Source organism: Callithrix jacchus, chromosome 10 (assembly GCF_049354715.1).
Source record: "Callithrix jacchus isolate 240 chromosome 10, calJac240_pri, whole genome shotgun sequence".
Classification (NCBI taxonomy): Eukaryota; Metazoa; Chordata; class Mammalia; order Primates; family Cebidae; genus Callithrix; species Callithrix jacchus.
Genome location: NC_133511.1, coordinates 119,786,569 through 119,805,733, shown reverse-complemented (window position 1 = coordinate 119,805,733; position 19,165 = coordinate 119,786,569). Strand labels below are relative to the sequence as shown.

The window sequence follows — 19,165 nt, the reverse complement described above, 5'->3', positions numbered from 1 at the left end:
CTCTTAGGCTTATCAAGTGCTTTCCAGTGTACAAGAGCCCTTGAGAAGATTCCCCTCCTGATTAAACTCACAAGTGGGTTGAGAGTTGGGAGGTGAAGGACCTGGTGTCTTGGAAAGTGTCCCTGCACAGGCTAATTTGAATCACTAACTGATTGGAAAGCAGCCCAGTTCAAGCGTATACCTCCCATTCTCTCCCTGTGGTTTTTGCTTACCGGTATGACCTCCAGAGAATTTCTGATTTCCTCCTGTGATGTGGCTGTCAGCCCCTTTCTTCACTCCCTTGTGCTGTGCCCCAGGAGGCTGCATGGACCTCTCTTCTGGTCCCAGCTTCTCTGGGAAACAGGCAACGTGGTGTTGGCTGGGCTGTGGCCCGGCATCTGCTAACTCAGGCAGCCTCTGTTGCAACCTCTGCCGGGCGTGTCTTTCTGCAGAGCGGGGATGATGAGGAGTACCAGCGCATCTACACCACGAAGATCAAGCCACGGCTGAAGTCAGAAGACGGAGTGGAAGGAGACCTTGGGGAGACCCAGAGCCGCACCATCACGGTGACCAGAAGGGTCACGGCCTACACTGTGGATGTGACCGGCCGGGAAGGAGCCAAGGACATAGATATCAGTAGCCCTGAATTCAAGATCAAGATACCAAGGCATGAACTGACTGAAATCTCCAATGTGGATGTGGAGACCCAGTCCGGGAAGACCGTGATCAGACTGCCCTCGGGCTCTGGGGCGGCCTCTGCAACCACAGGCTCTGCTGTGGATATCCGAGCAGGGGCCATTTCTGCTTCAGGACCAGAGCTCCAAGGTGCTGGCCACTCGAAGCTCCAGGTCACCATGCCTGGGATAAAGGTGGGAGGCTCGGGTGTCAATGTCAGTGCCAAGGGCTTGGACTTGGGTGGCGGAGGAGGGGTCCAGGTTCCAGCAGTGGACATTTCATCTTCTCTTGGGGGTGGGGCTGTAGAGGTGCAGGGCCCGTCGCTGGAGAGTGGTGATCATGGGAAAATGAAAGTTCCCACCATGAAGATGCCGAAATTTGGTGTCTCGACAGGGCCTGAGGGCCAGACACCAGAGGCAGGGCTGAGGGTTTCTGCACCTGAAGTCTCTGTGGGGCACAAGGGTGGCAAGCCAGGCTTGACTGTCCAAGCCCCTCAGCTGGAAGTCAGTGCACCCTCTGCCAATATTGAAGGGCTTGAGGGGAAGCTGAAGGGCCCCCAAATCACTGCGCCATCACTTGATGGTGACCTGGGCCTGAAAGGTGCCAAGCCACAGGGGAGCATTGGGGTGCACGCCTCTGTTCCCCAAATTGGGGGTAGCATCACTGGCCCCAGTGTGGAAATTCAGGTCCCTGACGTTGATATTCATGGGACTGGGAGCAAACTGAATCTGCCCAAGATGAAAGTCCCCAAGTTCTCTGTATCAGGTACAAAGGGAGAGGAAACTGGGATCGACGTGACCCTGCCTACAGGTGAAGTGGCTGTTCCTGGGGTCTCTGGGGATATCAGCCTGCCTGAGATTGCTACTGGTGGGCTGGAAGGAAAGGTGAAAGGTGTGAAAGTCAAGACTCCTGAAATGATTGTTCAGAAACCTAAAATCTCCATGCGGGATGTGGATCTGAGCCTTGGGTCTTCTAAACTGAAAGGAGATATTAAGGTTTCTGCTCCTGGGGTGCAAGGTGATGTGAAAGGCCCTCAAGTGGCAGTTAAAGGCTCCAGAGTGGACATTGAGACACCAAACTTAGAGGGAACCTTGACTGGCCCCAGGCTTGGCAGTCCTTCCGGGAAAACCGGAACCTGTAGTATCTCTATGGCAGAAGTAGACTTAAATGTAGCTGCACCGAAAGTGAAAGGGGGTGTAGACATCACACTCCCCAAAGTAGAAGGGAAAGTCCAAGTCCCTGAAGGTGAGGTCAAAGGCCCCAAAGTGGACCTCAGTGCCCCAGATGTGGAAGTACATGGCCCAGAATGGAACCTGAAAATGCCCAAGATGAAAATGCCCACATTTGGCACTCTAGGAGCCAAAGGGGAAGGTCCAGATGCGCACGTGACTCTACCCAAAGGAGGTGTCAGTCTTTCAGGGCCCAAGGTCAGTGTGGAAGCCCCAGATGTCAACATGGAGAGTCTGGGGGGAAAACTCAAAGGCCCTGATGTTAAGCTGCCTGATGTGAGTGTGAAGACACCGAAGATCTCCATGCCTGATGTAGATTTGCACGTGAAAGGTCCAAAGGTGAAGGGAGAGTATGATGTAACCGTACCAAAGCTTGAAGGAGAACTCAAAGGCCCGAAAGTGGACATTGATGCCCCGGATATGGACTTCCGTGGCCCAGACTGGCACTTGAAGATGCCCAAGATGAAAATGCCCAAATTCAGTGTGCCGGGGTTCAAAGCAGAGGGCCCAGAAGTGGATGCGAACCTGCCCAAGGCTGATGTGGACATTTCCAGGCCCAAGGTAGATGTTAGTGTTCCCGATGTGAGCATCGAGGGACCAGAAGGGAAATTGAAAGGGCCCAAGTTTAAGATGCCTGAGACGAACATCAAAGTCCCTAAGATCTCCATGCCTGATGTGGACTTACATTTGAAAGGCCCTAATGTAAAGGGAGAATATGATGTCACAGTGCCGAAGGTTGAAGGTGACATGAAAGTTCCTGATGTTGAACTTAAAAGTGCCAAAGTGGATATTGATGCCCCAGATGTGGAGGTTCAGGGTCCAGACTGGCACCTGAAGATGCCCAAGGTGAAAATGCCCAAATTCGGCATGCCTGGCTTCAAAGGAGAGGGTCCAGAAGTGGACGTGAACCTGCCCAAGGCTGACGTTGACATCTCAGGACCCAAGGTGAACGTTGAAGTTCCAGATGTGAATATTAAAGGACCTGAAGGAAAGCTGAAGGACCCCAAGTTCAAGATGCCAGAGATGAATATCAAGGCCCCCAAGATCTCCATGCCTGATGTGGACTTGCATGTGAAAGGGCCCAAGGTAAAGGGAGAATATGATGTTACAGAGCCAAAGCTGGCAGGGGACCTGAAAGGCCCCAAAGTAGATGTCAGTGCCCCAGATGTCGAAATGCAGGGTCCTGACTGGAACTTGAAGATGCCAAAGATTAAAATGCCCAAATTTAGCATGCCCAGTCTCAAAGGAGAGGGGCCAGAACTGGATGTGAACCTGTCCAAAGCAAATGTGGACGTTTCTGCACCAAAAGTAGATATTAGTGCTCCAGATCTGAATCTGGAAGGACCTGAAGGGAAGTTGAAAGGCCCCAAGTTTAAGATGCCCGAGATGCACTTCAAAGCTCCTAAGATGTCTCTGCCAGATGTTGACCTGGATCTTAAAGGACCCAAAATGAAAGGAAATGTAGATATCTCTGCACCAAAGATAGAGGGTGAGATGCAGGTTCCAGATGTGGACATTCAAGGTCCCAAAGTAGATATTAAAGCACCAGATGTGGAAGGCCAAGGCCCAGACTGGAGCCTGAAAATACCCAAGATGAAGATGCCCAAGTTCAGCATGCCCAGCCTCAAGGGTGAGGGCCCAGAAGTGGATGTGAACCTGCCCAAGGCTGACATTGTTGTCTCAGGACCCAAGGTGGATGTGGAAGTCCCAGATGTGAGCCTCGAAGGTCCAGAAGGGAAGCTGAAGGGCCCCAAGTTTAAGATGCCTGAGATGCACTTCAAGGCCCCCAAGATCTCCATGCCTGATGTGGACCTGAATCTTAAGGGGCCAAAACTAAAGGGAGATGTGGATGTTTCTGTGCCCAAGGTAGAAGGTGAAATGAAAGTGCCAGATGTGGACATCAAAGGGCCCAAAGTGGACATTGATGCCCCAGATGTGGAGGTTCAAGGCCCCGACTGGCACCTGAAGATGCCCAAGATGAAAATGCCCAAGTTCAGCATGCCTGGCTTCAAAGCAGAGGGCCCAGAAGTGGATGTGAACCTGCCGAAGGCTGACATTGACGTCTCAGGACCCAAGGTGGATGTGGAAGTCCCAGATGTGAGCCTTGAAGGTCCAGAAGGGAAGCTGAAAGGCCCCAAGTTTAAGATGCCTGAGATGCACTTCAAGGCCCCCAAGATCTCCATGCCTGATGTGGACCTGAATCTTAAGGGGCCAAAACTAAAGGGAGATGTGGATGTGTCTGTGCCCAAGGTAGAAGGTGAAATGAAAGTGCCAGATGTGGACATCAAAGGACCCAAAGTGGACGTTGATGCTCCAGATATGGAGGTTCATGGCCCAGACTGGCACCTGAAGATGCCCAAGGTGAAAATGCCCAAATTCAGCATGCCTGGCTTCAAAGCAGAGGGCCCAGAAGTGGATGTGAACCTGCCCAAGGCCGACATTGACGTCTCAGGACCCAAGGTGGATGTGGAAGTTCCAGATGTGAATCTAAAAGGTCCCAAATTCAAGATGCCGGAAATGAATATAAAGCCTCAGAAGATATCCATGCCAGATGTTGGTTTGCATTTGAAAGCTCCTAAAATGAAAGGAGATTATGATGTTACAGTTCCAAAAGTAGAAGCAGAGATTAAACCTCCTGATGTGGACATCAAAGGCCCGAAAGTTGACATGAATGCCCCAGATGTGGAGGTTCATGGCCCCGACTGGCACCTGAAGATGCCCAAGGTGAAAATGCCCAAGTTCAGCATGCCTGGCTTCAAAGGAGAGGGCCCAGAAGTAGATGTGAACCTGCCCAAGGCTGACCTTGGTGTCTCAGGACCCAAGGTGGACATTGATGTTCCAGATGTGAATCTTGAAGCTCCAGAGGGGAAACTGAAAGGCCCTAAGTTCAAGATGCCAAGCATGAATATACAGACACACAAAATCTCTATGCCTGACGTTGGACTTAATTTGAAAGCCCCTAAACTGAAAACTGATGTAGATGTTTCCCTTCCCAAAGTGGAAGGAGACTTGAAGGGTCCTGAAATTGATGTGAAAGCCCCTAAGATGGATGCGAATGTTGGTGATATTGATATTGAAGGTCCAGAAGGGAAGCTGAAGGGTCCCAAGTTTAAGATGCCTGAGATGCATTTCAAGGCCCCTAAAATCTCCATGCCTGATGTGGACTTACACTTGAAAGGCCCTAAAGTCAAAGGGGACGTGGATGTGTCGGTGCCCAAGGTAGAAGGTGAAATGAAAGTGCCAGATGTTGACATCAAAGGGCCCAAAGTGGACATTGATGTCCCAGATGTGGACGTTCATGGCCCAGATTGGCACCTGAAGATGCCCAAGATGAAAATGCCCAAGTTCAGCATGCCTGGCTTCAAAGCAGAGGGCCCAGAAGTGGATGTGAACCTGCCCAAGGCCGACATTGACGTCTCAGGACCCAAGGTGGATGTGGAAGTCCCAGATGTAAGCCTCGAAGGTCCAGAAGGGAAGCTGAAGGGTCCCAAGTTTAAGATGCCTGAGATGCACTTCAAGGCCCCTAAAATCTCCATGCCTGATGTGGACTTAAACTTGAAAGGCCCCAAACTCAAAGGGGATGTGAATGTGTCTGTGCCCAAGGTAGAAGGTGAAATGAAAGTGCCAGATGTTGACATCAAAGGGCCCAGAGTGGACATCGATGCTCCAGATGTGGATGTTCATGGCCCAGACTGGCACCTGAAGATGCCCAAGATGAAAATGCCCAAGTTCAGCATGCCTGGCTTCAAAGGAGAGGGCCCAGAAGTGGATGTGAACCTGCCCAAGGCTGACATTGATGTATCTGGACCCATTGTGGACATTGATGCTCCTGATTTGGATATTGAAGGACCAGAAGGAAAGTTGAAAGGCTCCAAATTTAAGATGCCCAAGTTGAATATAAAAGCTCCCAAGATCTCCATGCCAGATGTGGACTTGAATTTGAAGGGACCCAAACTGAAGGGAGAGATAGATGCTTCTGTGCCAGAACTGGAAGGTGATCTCAAAGGGCCGCAAGTTGATATCAAAGGTCCTTCTGTGGATGTGGAGGTGCCTGATGTTGAGCTGGAGTGTCCTGATGCAAAGTTGAAAGGGCCCAAGTTTAAGATGCCTGAGATGCACTTCAAGGCCCCTAAAATCTCCATGCCTGATGTGGACTTACACTTGAAAGGCCGCAAAGTCAAAGGGGATGTGGATGTGTCTGTGCCCAAGGTAGAAGGTGAAATGAAAGTGCCAGATGTTGACATCAAAGGGCCCAAAGTGGACATTGATGTCCCAGATGTGGACCTTCATGGCCCAGATTGGCACCTGAAGATGCCCAAGATGAAAATGCCCAAGTTCAGCATGCCTGGCTTCAAAGCAGAGGGCCCAGAAGTGGATGTGAACCTGCCCAAGGCCGACTTTGATGTCTCAGGACCCAAGGTGGATGTGGCTGTCCCAGATGTGAGCCTCGAAGGTCCAGAAGGGAAGCTGAAGGGTCCCAAGTTTAAGATGCCTGAGATGCACTTCAAGGCCCCCAAGATCTCCATGCCTGATGTGGACTTAAACTTGAAAGGCCCCAAACTCAAAGGGGATGTGGATGTGTCTGTGCCAAAATTGGAGGGAGAGTTAACAGGCCCCAGTGTGGATGTGGAGGTGCCTGACGTTGAGCTGGAGTGTCCTGATGCAAAATTGAAAGGCCCTAAATTTAAGATGCCAGACATGCACTTCAAGGCCCCTAAGATCTCCATGCCTGATGTGGACTTACACTTGAAAGGCCCCAGAGTCAAAGGGGATGTGGATGTGGATGTGTCTGCACCAAAATTGGAGGGAGAGTTAACAGGCCCCAGTGTGGATGTGGAGGTGCCTGATGTTGAGCTGGAGTGTCCTGATGCAAAATTGAAAGGCCCTAAATTTAAGATGCCAGACATGCACTTCAAGGCCCCCAAGATCTCCATGCCTGATGTGAACTTAAACTTAAAAGGCCCCAAAGTCAAAGGGGATGTGGATGTGTCTGTGCCCAAGGTAGAAGGTGAAATGAAAGTGCCAGATGTTGACATCAAAGGGCCCAAAGTGGACATTGATGCCCCAGATGTGGATGTTCATGGCCCAGATTGGCATCTGAAGATGCCCAAGATGAAAATGCCCAAGTTCAGCATGCCTGGCTTCAAAGCAGAGGGCCCAGAAGTGGATGTGAACCTGCCCAAGGCCGACATTGACATCTCAGGACCCAAGGTGGATGTGGAAGTCCCAGATATGAGCCTTGAAGGTCCAGAAGGGAAGCTGAAGGGTCCCAAGTTTAAGATGCCCGAGATGCACTTCAAGGCCCCCAAGATCTCCATGCCTGATGTTGATTTCAATTTAAAGGGACCCAAAATCAAAGGAGATGTTGATGTTTCTGCCCCAAAGCTGGAGGGAGAGTTAAAAACTCCAGAATTGGATGTCAAAGGTCCCAAATTAGATGTTGACATGCCAGAGGTAGCCATGGAAGGCCCAGATGGCAAATGGAAAACTCCTAAGTTCAAGATGCCAGACATGCACTTTAAAGCTCCCAAAATATCTATGCCAGACCTCGATCTACACTTAAAGGGCCCCAAGACAAAAGGAGAGGTGAATGTAGATGTTCCCAAATTGGAAGGGGACCTGAAAGGGCCACGTGTGGATGTCAGTGGGCCAGATCTTGACATTGAGGGACCAGAGGGCAAATTGAAAGGCCCTAAGTTCAAGATGCCTGATATGCATTTCAAAGCCCCCAATATTTCTATGCCTGACGTTGACCTAAATCTCAAAGGACCCAAAATCAAAGGGGATGTAGATGTGTCTGTGCCTGAGGTCGAAGGTAAAATTGAAGTACCAGATGTGAACATCAAGGGCGCCAAACTTGATGTAAATGCCCCCGATGTCCAAGGCCCAGACTGGCACCTGAAGATGCCCAAGATGAAAATGCCCAAGTTCGGCATGCCTGGCTTCAAAGTAGAAGGCCCTGAAGTCGATGTCAACTTGCCCAAGGCTGACATTGATGTCTCAGGACCCAAGGTGGACATTGAAAGCCCTGATGTGAATATTGAAGGACCAGAGGGAAAGTTGAAAGGTCCCAAGTTCAAGATGCCTGAGATGAACATCAAAGCCCCCAAGATCTCCATGCCGGACTTTGATTTGCATCTGAAAGGTCCCAAGGTGAAGGGTGATGTGGATGTTTCTCTGCCCAAAGTGGAAGGTGACCTCAAGGGCCCTGAAGTTGACATCAAGGGCCCCAAAGTGGATATTGATGCCCCAGATGTGGGTGTTCAAGGCCCAGACTGGCACCTGAAGATGCCCAAAGTGAAAATGCCCAAGTTCAGCATGCCTGGCTTCAAAGGAGAGGGCCCAGATGTGGATGTGAAGCTGCCCAAGGCTGACCTTGACATCTCAGGACCCAAGGTGGACGTTGATGTTCCAGATGTGAATATCGAAGGTCCAGAGGGAAAGTTGAAAGGTCCCAAGTTCAAGATGCCTGAGATGAACATCAAAGCCCCCAAGATCTCCATGCCTGACATTGACTTAAACCTGAAAGGGCCCAAAGTGAAGGGTGATGTGGATGTTTCCCTTCCTAAAGTGGAAGGTGACCTCAAGGGCCCAGAAGTTGACATCAAGGGCCCAAAAGTGGACATTGATGCACCTGATGTGGATGTTCAAGGCCCAGACTGGCACCTGAAGATGCCCAAGATAAAAATGCCCAAGATCAGCATGCCTGGCTTCAAAGGAGAAGGCCCAGAAGTGGACATGAACCTGCCCAAGGCTGACCTTAATGTCTCGGGACCCAAGGTGGATGTTGAATGTCCTGATGTGAATATCGAAGGACCTGAAGGAAAGTGGAAAAGTCCAAAGTTTAAGATGCCTGAAATGCATTTTAAGACTCCAAAGATATCTATGCCAGATATTGACCTGAATCTCACAGGTCCAAAAATAAAAGGTGATGTGGATGTTACAGGCCCTAAGGTAGAGGGAGAACTGAAAGGTCCTGAAGTTGACCTCCAAGGCCCCAAAGTGGACATTGATGTCCCCGATGTTAATGTTCAGGGTCCAGACTGGCACCTGAAGATGCCCAAGATGAAAATGCCAAAGTTCAGCATGCCTGGGTTTAAAGGAGAGGGCCCAGATGTGGATGTGAACCTGCCCAAGGCTGACCTTGATGTCTCAGGACCCAAAGTGGACATTGAAGTCCCTGATGTTAGCATTGAAGGACCAGAGGGAAAGTTGAAAGGGCCCAAGTTCAAGATGCCTGAGATGAACATCAAAGCCCCCAAGATCTCCATGCCTGACATTGACTTAAACCTGAAAGGGCCCAAAGTGAAGGGTGATGTGGATGTTTCTCTGCCCAAAGTGGAAGGCGACCTCAAGGGCCCTGAAGTTGACATCAAGGGCCCCAAAGTGGACATTGGTGCCCCAGATGTGGATGTACAAGGCCCAGACTGGCACCTGAAGATGCCCAAAGTGAAAATGCCCAAGTTCAGCATGCCTGGCTTCAAAGGAGAGGGCCCAGATGTGGATGTGAACCTGCCCAAGGCTGACCTTGATGTCTCAGGACCCAAGGTGGATATTGATGTTCCAGATGTGAATATCGAAGGTCCAGAGGGAAAGTTGAAAGGTCCCAAGTTCAAGATGCCTGAGATGAACATCAAAGCCCCCAAGATCTCCATGCCTGACATTGATCTTAACCTGAAAGGGCCCAAAGTGAAGGGTGATGTGGATGTGTCTCTGCCAAAAGTGGAAGGTGATGTGGAAGTTCCTGATGTGGATATTAAAGGCCCAAAAGTGGATATTAATGCCCCAGATGTGGATGTTCAAGGCCCAGACTGGCACCTGAAGATGCCCAAGGTGAAAATGCCCAAGTTCAGCATGCCTGGCTTCAAAGGAGAGGGCCCAGATGTGGATGTAAACCTGCCCAAGGCTGACATTGATGTCTCAGGGCCCAAGGTGGACATTGATGTTCCAGATGTGAATATCGAAGGTCCAGATGCGAAACTGAAGGGCCCCAAGTTCAAGATGCCTGAGATGAACATCAAGACTCCTAAAATATCAATGCCTGATTTGGACCTCAATGTTAAAGGCCCTAAAATGAAAGGAGAGGTGGATGTTTCACTTCCAAATGTAGAAGGTGATTTGAAAGGACCTACTCTTGACATAAAAGGCCCGAAGATAGATGTCGATGCTCCACATATTGACATTCATGGCCCTGATGGCAAATTAAAAGGTCCGAAACTGAAGATGCCTGACATGCATGTAAATATGCCCAAGATCTCCATGCCAGAAATTGACTTGAATTTGAAAGGTCCAAAGCTTAAGGGAGATGTTGATGTCTCTGGGCCCAAATTGGAAGGTGACATTAAAGCTCCCAGTTTGGATGTAAAGGGCCCAGAAGTGGACATTTCTGGCCCTAAGCTTAATATTGAAGGCAAGTCAAAGAAATCCCGTTTTAAGCTTCCCAAATTTAATTTTTCAGGCTCCAAGGTTCAGACACCTGAGGTGGATGTCAAAGGTAAAAAGCCAGATATTGACATAACAGGTCCAAAAGTTGACGTTAATGCTCCTGATGTCGAGATCCAGGGAAAAGGGAAAGGATCCAAGTTTAAAATGCCTTTCCTGAGTATTTCGTCTCCCAAAGTATCTATGCCTGATGTGGAGCTAAATTTGAAAGGTCCCAAAGTCAAGGGAGACTTAGATGTGGCAGGTCCCAATCTAGAAGGTGACTTTAAAGGTCCCAAAGTCGATGTTAAGGTGCCAGAAGTCAATCTTAATGCACCCGATGTGGATGTTCATGGTCCAGACTGGAATCTGAAGATGCCCAAGATGAAAATGCCCAAGTTCACTGTGCCTGGCTTAAAAGCAGAAGGGCCAGATGTAGCTGTGGATCTACCGAAAGGAGACATCAACATAGAGGGCCCAAGTATGAACATTGAAGGGCCAGAGCTCAATGTGGAAGGCCCAGAGGGAGGCTTGAAAGGTCCCAAATTCAAGATGCCTGACATGAATATCAAAGCTCCCAAGATCTCCATGCCTGACCTTGACTTAAACTTGAAGGGCCCCAAGGTGAAAGGTGATGTAGATGTTTCTCTTCCCAAACTTGAAGGGGATCTGAAAGGGCCGGAGGTTGATATCAAAGGCCCTAAAGTGGACATCAGTGCCCCAGATGTAGATGTTCATGGCCCAGACTGGCACCTGAAGATGCCCAAGGTGAAAATGCCCAAGTTCAGCATGCCTGGCTTCAAAGGAGAAGGTCCAGAAGTAGATGTGAACCTACCTAAGGCTGATCTTGATGTCTCAGTACTCAAGGTGGATGCTGATGTTCCAGATGTGAATATCGAAGGTCCAGATGCAAAACTGAAGGGCCCCAAGTTCAAGATGCCTGAGATGAACATCAAAGCCCCCAAGATCTCCATGCCGGACTTTGACCTGAACTTGAAGGGACCCAAAATGAAGGGTGATGTGGATGTGTCTTTGCCCAAAGTGGAAGGTGATCTAAAAGGCCCTGACGTGGACATCAAGGCCCCTAAAGTGGACATTGACACTCCTGACATTAACATTGAAGGCCCAGAGGGTAAATTGAAAGGATCCAAATTTAAGATGCCAGAGATGCACCTGAAGGCTCCCAAAATATCAATGCCTGACATTGATTTAAACCTGAAGGGCCCCAAAGTAAAGGGTGATGTGGATGTTTCTCTGCCCAAAGTGGAAGGTGACCTCAAGGGTCCTGAAGTTGACATCAAGGGGCCCAAAGTGGATATTAATGCCCCGGATGTGGATGTACAAGGCCCAGACTGGCACCTGAAGATGCCCAAGATGAAAATGCCCAAGTTCAGCATGCCTGGCTTCAAAGGAGAGGGCCCAGATGTGGATGTGAACCTGCCCAAGGCTGACATTGACGTCTCAGGGCCCAAGGTGGACATTGATGTTCCAGATGTGAATATCGAAGGTCCAGATGCGAAACTGAAGGGCCCCAAGTTCAAGATGCCAGAGATGAACATCAAAGCCCCCAAGATCTCCATGCCTGACTTTGATCTTAACCTGAAAAGTCCCAAAGTGAAGGGTGATGTGGACGTGTCTCTGCCAAAAGTGGAAGGTGACGTGAAAGTTCCTGATGTGGATATTAAAGGCCCCAAAGTGGACATTAATGCCCCGGATGTGGATGTTCAAGGCCCAGACTGGCACCTGAAGATGCCCAAGATAAAAATGCCCAAGATCAGCATGCCTGGCTTCAAAGGAGAAGGTCCAGAAGTAGATGTGAACCTACCCAAGGCTGACCTTGATGTCTCGGGACCCAAAGTGGATGTTGATATTCCAGATGTGAATATCGAAGGTCCAGATGCGAAACTGAAGGGCCCTAAATTCAAGATGCCTGAGATGAACATCAAAGCCCCCAAGATCTCCATGCCGGACTTTGATTTGCATTTGAAAGGCCCTAAGGTGAAAGGAGATGTGGATGTTTCTCTGCCGAAGATGGAAGGTGATCTAAAGGCCCCTGAAGTTGACATCAAAGGCCCCAAAGTGGATATTGATGCTCCAGATGTGGATGTTCATGGCCCAGACTGGCATCTGAAAATGCCCAAGGTGAAAATGCCCAAATTTAGCATGCCAGGATTTAAAGGAGAGGGCCCAGAAGTGGATGTTAATTTGCCCAAAGCTGACATTGACGTCTCAGGACCCAAAGTGGACATTGACACCCCTGACATTGACATTCATGGTCCAGAAGGGAAGCTGAAGGGCCCCAAATTTAAAATGCCTGACTTGCACCTCAAGGCACCGAAGATCTCTATGCCTGAAGTTGACCTGAATCTGAAAGGTCCAAAGGGTGATGTGGACGTTTCTCTGCCCAAAGTGGAAGGCGACCTCAAGGGCCCTGAAGTTGACATCAAGGGCCCCAAAGTGGACATTGATGTCCCAGATGTGGACGTTCAAGGCCCCGACTGGCACCTGAAGATGCCCAAGGTGAAAATGCCCAAGTTCAGCATGCCTGGCTTCAAAGGAGAGGGCCCAGATGTGGATGTAAACCTGCCCAAGGCTGACCTTGATATCTCAGCACCCAAGGTGGACGTTGATGTTCCAGATGTGAATATCGAAGGTCCAGATGCGAAACTGAAGGGCCCCAAATTCAAAATGCCAGAGATGAACATCAAAGCCCCCAAGATCTCCATGCCTGACTTTGATTTGCACCTGAAAGGGCCCAAAGTGAAGGGCGATGTGGATGTCTCCCTTCCTAAAATGGAAGGTGACCTCAAGGGCCCCAAAATGGACATCGATGCCCCTGATGTGGATGTTCATGGCCCAGACTGGCACCTGAAGATGCCCAAGGTAAAAATGCCCAAGTTCAGCATGCCTGGCTTCAAAGGAGAGGGCCCAGATTTGGATGTTACCCTTCCTAAAGCCGACATTGACGTTTCAGGACCCAAGGTGGACATTGATGCCCCTGATGTCAGTATTGAAGGTCCAGATGCAAAATTGAAGGGCCCAAAGTTTAAGATGCCAGATATGAACATCAAGGCCCCCAAAATCTCCATGCCTGACATTGACTTTAACTTGAAGGGCCCCAAAGTGAAGGGTGATGTGGACGTTTCTCTGCCCAAAGTGGAAGGTGATCTCAAGGGCCCTGAAATAGACATCAAAGGCCCGGGTTTGGACATTGACACTCCTGATGTCAATATTGAAGGTCCAGAAGGAAAACTGAAGGGGCCCAAATTTAAGATGCCAGAGATGAACATCAAAGCCCCCAAGATCTCCATGCCTGACTTTGATTTGCATCTGAAAGGTCCCAAAGTAAAGGGCGATGCGAATGTTTCACTCCCTAAGGTGGAAGGTGATCTGAAGGGGCCAGAGGTGGACATTGAAGGTCCTGAAGGGAAACTCAAAGGTCCCAAGTTTAAGATGCCTGATGTTCATTTCAAAACTCCGCAAATCTCCATGAGTGACATTGATTTGAACTTGAAAGGACCTAAGATAAAAGGAGACATGGACATTTCCGTTCCTAAACTGGAAGGAGATCTGAAAGGTCCCAAAGTGGATGTCAGAGGCCCTAACTTGGACATTGACACCCCTGACATTGACATTCATGGTCCAGAAGGGAAGCTGAAGGGCCCCAAATTTAAAATGCCTGACTTGCACCTCAAGGCACCGAAGATCTCTATGCCTGAAGTTGACCTGAATCTGAAAGGTCCAAAGGTGAAGGGTGATGTGGACGTTTCTCTGCCCAAAGTGGAAGGCGACCTCAAGGGCCCTGAAGTTGACATCAAGGGCCCCAAAGTGGACATTGATGTCCCAGATGTGGACGTTCAAGGCCCCGACTGGCACCTGAAGATGCCCAAGGTGAAAATGCCCAAGTTCAGCATGCCTGGCTTCAAAGGAGAGGGCCCAGACGTGGATGTGAACCTGCCCAAGGCTGACCTTGATGTCTCAGGACCCAAGGTGGACATTGATGTTCCAGATGTGAATATCGAAGGTCCAGATGCGAAACTGAAGGGCCCCAAGTTCAGGATGCCAGAGATGAACATCAAAGCCCCCAAGATGTCAATGCCTGATATTGATTTAAATCTGAAAGGACCCAAAGTGAAGGGCGATGTGGACGTTTCCCTTCCTAAAGTGGAAGGCGACCTCAAGGGCCCCAAAGTGGACATTGATGCCCCTGATGTGGATGTTCATGGCCCAGACTGGCACTTGAAGATGCCCAAGGTGAAAATGCCCAAGTTCAGCATGCCTGGCTTCAAAGGAGAGGGCCCAGACGTGGATGTGAACCTGCCCAAGGCTGACATTGATGTCTCAGGGCCCAAGGTGGATGTTGATGTTCCAGATGTGAATATCGAAGGTCCAGATGCAAAACTGAAGGGCCCCAAGTTCAAGATGCCTGAAATAAATATCAAAGCTCCCAAGATCTCCATGCCTGATGTTGACCTGGATTTGAAAGGACCCAAAGTGAAGGGAGATTTTGATGTGTCTGTCCCTAAGGTTGAAGGGACTTTGAAAGGCCCAGATGTAGATCTTAAAGGTCCAAGTCTGGATTTTGAAGGCCCTGATGCCAAACTCAGTGGCCCGTCTTTGAAGATGCCATCACTGGAGATATCTGCTCCTAAAGTATCTGCACCTGATGTTGATTTTCATCTCAAGACACCAAAAATTGGATTTTCCGGTCCGAAGTTAGAAGGTGGTGAGGTGGACCTCAAGGGGCCCAAGGTTGAAGCTCCAAGCTTAGATGTTCACATGGACAGCCCGGATATCAACATCGAAGGGCCAGATGTTAAAATTCCCAAATTTAAGAAACCCAAGTTTGGATTTGGGGCAAAAAGTCCCAAAGCTGACATCAAGTCACCTTCTCTAGATGTCACTGTTCCTGAGGCAGAGCTGAACCTTGAGACTCCTGAAATCAGTGTTGGTGGCAAGGGCAAGAAAAGCAAGTTTAAGATGCCTAAAATTCACATGAGTGGTCCTAAAATTAAGGCCAAAAAACAGGGATTTGATGTGAATGTTCCTGGGGGTGAAATTGATGCCAGTCTCAAGGCTCCCGACGTAGATGTCAATATCGCAGGGCCGGATGCTGCTCTCAAAGTCGACGTGAAATCGCCCAAAACCAAGAAACCCATGTTTGGAAAAATGTACTTCCCAGATGTGGAGTTTGACATTAAATCACCTAAATTTAAAGGTGAGGCCTCTCTCCCTAGCCCCAAATTGGAGGGTGAACTCCAGGCACCTGATCTGGAACTTTCTTTGCCAGGGGTTCACTTAGAAGGTCCTGACATGAAGGCGAAGGCTCCCAAGGTCAAGGTGCCAGGTGTGGACATCTCAGTGCCAAAAATAGAGGGTGACCTGAAAGGCCCCAAAGTGGAGGTGAACTTGGATGCACCTGACATCAACATCGAAGGCCCAGATGCTAAAGTCAAAACACCGTCCTTCGGCATTTCTGCCCCTCAAGTCTCCATCCCTAATGTGAATGTGAACTTGAAAGGACCAAAGATAAAGAGTGATGTCCCCAGTGTGGGACTGGAAGGACCAGACGTAGATCTGCAAGATCCAGAAGCAAAAATTAAGTTCCCCAAGTTTTCCATGCCCAAGATCGGCGTCCCTGGTGTGAAAATGGAGGGTGGGGGAGCCGAGGTCCGTGGCCAGCTACCCTCTCTCGAAGGAGACTTGAGAGGGCCAGATGTGAAGCTTGAAGGGCCTGATGTTTCTCTAAAGGGGCCAGGAGTAGACTTGCCTTCAGTGAAGCTCTCTATGCCAAAAGTCTCTGGGCCTGACCTTGACCTGAACTTGAAAGGACCAAGCTTGAAGGGAGACCTGGATGCCTCTGTTCCCAGCGTGAAGGTGCAGGCTCCGGGGCTTGACCTCAGTGGTGTCGGTGGCAAAGTGCAGGTGGGAGGAGATGGAGTGAAAGTGCCAGGGATCGATGCCACAACAATGCTTAATGTGGGGGCACCAGATGTGACACTGAGGGGACCAAGCCTGCAGGGAGACCTGGCTGTCTCTGGTGACATCAAATGCCCTAAAGTATCCGTAGGCGCTCCTGATCTAAGCTTGGAGGCCTCCGAAGGCGGCATTAAACTTCCCAAAATGAAGTTGCCCCAATTTGGCATCTCTACTCCAGGGTCCGACTTGCATGTCAAGGGGCCACAGGTTTCTGGAGAACTGAAGGGGCCTCAGATTTCAGCACCGAATGTGGACTTGAACTTGGAAGGACCAAAAGTGAAAGGGAGCCTTGGGGCCACTGGCGAGATGAAAGGCCCCACTGTGGGAGGAGGCCTTCCAGGCCTAGAAGGAAACCTCCAGATGCCTGGAATTAAGTCCTCTGGGTGTGATGTGAACCTGCCAGGTGTGAATGTGAAACTCCCAACCGGGAAGATTTCTGGTCCTGAAATCAAAGGTGATCTGAAAGGTTCAGAAGTAGGTTTCCATGGGGCCGCTCCCGACATCAGTGTGAGGGGGCCTTCCTTTAATATGGCATCTCCTGAGTCAGATTTTGGCATCAGCTTGAAGGGTCCAAAGATCAAAGGAGGTGTGGATGTTGCCGGGGGTGTCAGTGCCCCAGACATCAGTCTCGGTGAAGGGCACGTGAGTGTTAAAGGCTCCGGGAGTGAGTGGAAGGGGCCCCAGGTCTCCTCTGCTCTCAACTTGGACACATCTAAGTTTCCTGGGAGCCTTCATTTCTCAGGACCAAAGGTGGAAGGAGGTGTGAAAGGAGGTCAGATTGGACTCCAGGCTCCTGGGCTGAGTGCGTCTGGGCCTCAAGGTCACTTGGAAAGTGGATCTGGAAAAGTAACATTCCCTAAGATGAGGATGCCCAAATTTACCTTCTCTGGCCGTGAGCTGGTTGGCAGAGAAGTGGGGGTGGATATTCACTTCCCTAAAGCAGAGGCCACTGTCCAACCTGGTGCCGGACAAGGCGAGTGGGAAGAGTCCGAAGTGAAACTTAAGAAGTCCAAAATCAAAATGCCCAAGTTTAATTTTTCCAAACCTAAAGGGAAAGGTGGTGTCACTGGCTCACCGGAAGCATCCATTTCTGGGTCCAAAGGTGACCTGAAAAGTTCAAAGGCCAGCCTGGGCTCTCTGGAAGGAGAGGCAGAGGCCGAAGCCTCTTCACCGAAAGGCAAATTCTCCTTATTTAAAAGTAAGAAGCCACGGCACCGCTCGAATTCATTCAGTGATGAAAGAGAGTTCTCTGCGCCTTCCACGCCGACGGGGACTCTGGAGTTTGAAGGTGGGGAAGTGTCGCTGGAAGGCGGGAAAGTGAAAGGGAAACAGGGGAAGCTGAAATTCGGTACCTTCGGTGGATTGGGGTCAAAGAGCAAAGGTCATTATGAAGTGACTGGGAGTGATGATGAGACAGGCAAGTTACAGGGGAGTGGGGTGTCCCTGGCCTCTAAGAAGTCCCGACTGTCCTCCTCTTCTAGCAATGACAGTGGGCCTAAGGTTGGCATCCAGCTTCCCGAGGTGGAGCTGTCAGTTTCCACAAAGAAAGAGTAGCAGGCCTTTGTATGTGTGTACATATATATATATATAACAAAACGTCAAACTTGGGTGTGTTCCTATATCAACTCCAAAGAGAAACACACTGACAGCCTCAGCAATCATGCAGAAATCGTGCCTGACGCAGTGGCAAGCGCTGAAAAACCGACCACCTGTCAGCTCCTGGAACTATACAGACAGGTCAGGAGTTCCCAGTGCGTCCAGCCCGTGTGCAAAGTCAACAGTATTTGCCTTAAGGTTTCGTTTCTTTTTATTTTTTTTTTGCATTGACTGCTGAGAGCTCCTGTTTACTAAGCCAGCTTTTGTGTTTATTATCCTCGTTTTTACTGAACATTGTTAGTTTCAGGGTAATGGAGACCCCTTTTTCATTGTAATGACTTTGGGGGCTTTTGTTAGTAAGGGAGGGTGCGGTGATGGGTTGCAGACGGAGGCCAGGTCTCCCTCTTTCCCGAGATTGGATCTGTTCCAACAGCAAACACCCACAGATGGCTCAGAGGTGGCGGCAGTCAGGGCGTGGGTGTTTTTAGGGTTTTTTTTTTTGCTTTTTCACCCAGGGTTGATGGGGTCCTAGCCAGTTTGGTGCTGAGGGTGAGAGGAAATTAGAACCTGTTTGCAAGTTGTCCAACCCACCAACTCAACATGAGGGGCCTCCATTTTCTGGGTTTTGCAAGGGAAATGTTTATTCATGATCGCCATGTTCCTGATATTAGTTCTGATTTCTTTTTAACAAATGTTATCATGATTAAGAAAATTTCCAGCACTTTAATGGCCAATTAATTGAGAATGTAAGAAAATTGATACCATACCAGGCAAATAAAGCTGTTTATTAACCTTGATGTCTTAGGCCTTTGCATTCTGTGTTGGGGCTGGGCGGGAAGCCTGGGGAAGCTGTACAGCCAGCTGTGACTATTCACCCTGGAACCATCTGGTGGCATTGCTAGTTTCATCAGTGACTCGAGGGCAGTGACTTTCGGGAGGTGGTGGGAGAAAATCACTGCTTCTTGATCCTCATGGTGAGGGTGGCTGCGCCATTGCTGAAAAATCGAGAGGAGGCTTGGCCTCGGGACCCACTCACCTACTTTGCATCCTCAGATACGAACATATAATTCAGAAATGGTTCTAAATGGGTTACAGATGTGAACAGTTAAAAAGCCTGCTGGAGTTACTGAAAGGGCTCTGCTTGTGAGTCACCGCTCTGCCATTTATTCCTGACATGGCTGCAGATTTGCTGAGTGACTGCTGCCACCCAGGCTGGAGGGCAGTGGCGCAATCTCGGCTCACTGCAACCTCCTCCTCCTGGGTTCAAGCAGTTTTCCTGCCTCAGC

At 49.7% G+C, this 19,165-nt stretch overlaps 1 protein-coding gene across 4 annotated transcripts in view; it reads left to right on the top strand.

Moving 5' to 3' along the window:
- The window catches only part of AHNAK (AHNAK nucleoprotein), a 102,092-nt gene that overhangs the window by 13,256 nt on the left and 69,671 nt on the right, over positions 1-19,165 (top strand). The window contains exon 5 of one of the 4 annotated variants that reach the window (XM_035262973.3): positions 432-18,676. The exons of the other annotated variants lie outside the window; for them this stretch is intronic. Within the exon in view, the coding sequence (XP_035118864.3) occupies positions 432-17,837 (17,406 nt within the window). The 3' untranslated portion in view covers positions 17,838-18,676. Of the gene's footprint in view, positions 1-431; positions 18,677-19,165 lie in introns of those variants that run through there. 4 annotated transcript variants of the gene reach the window in all.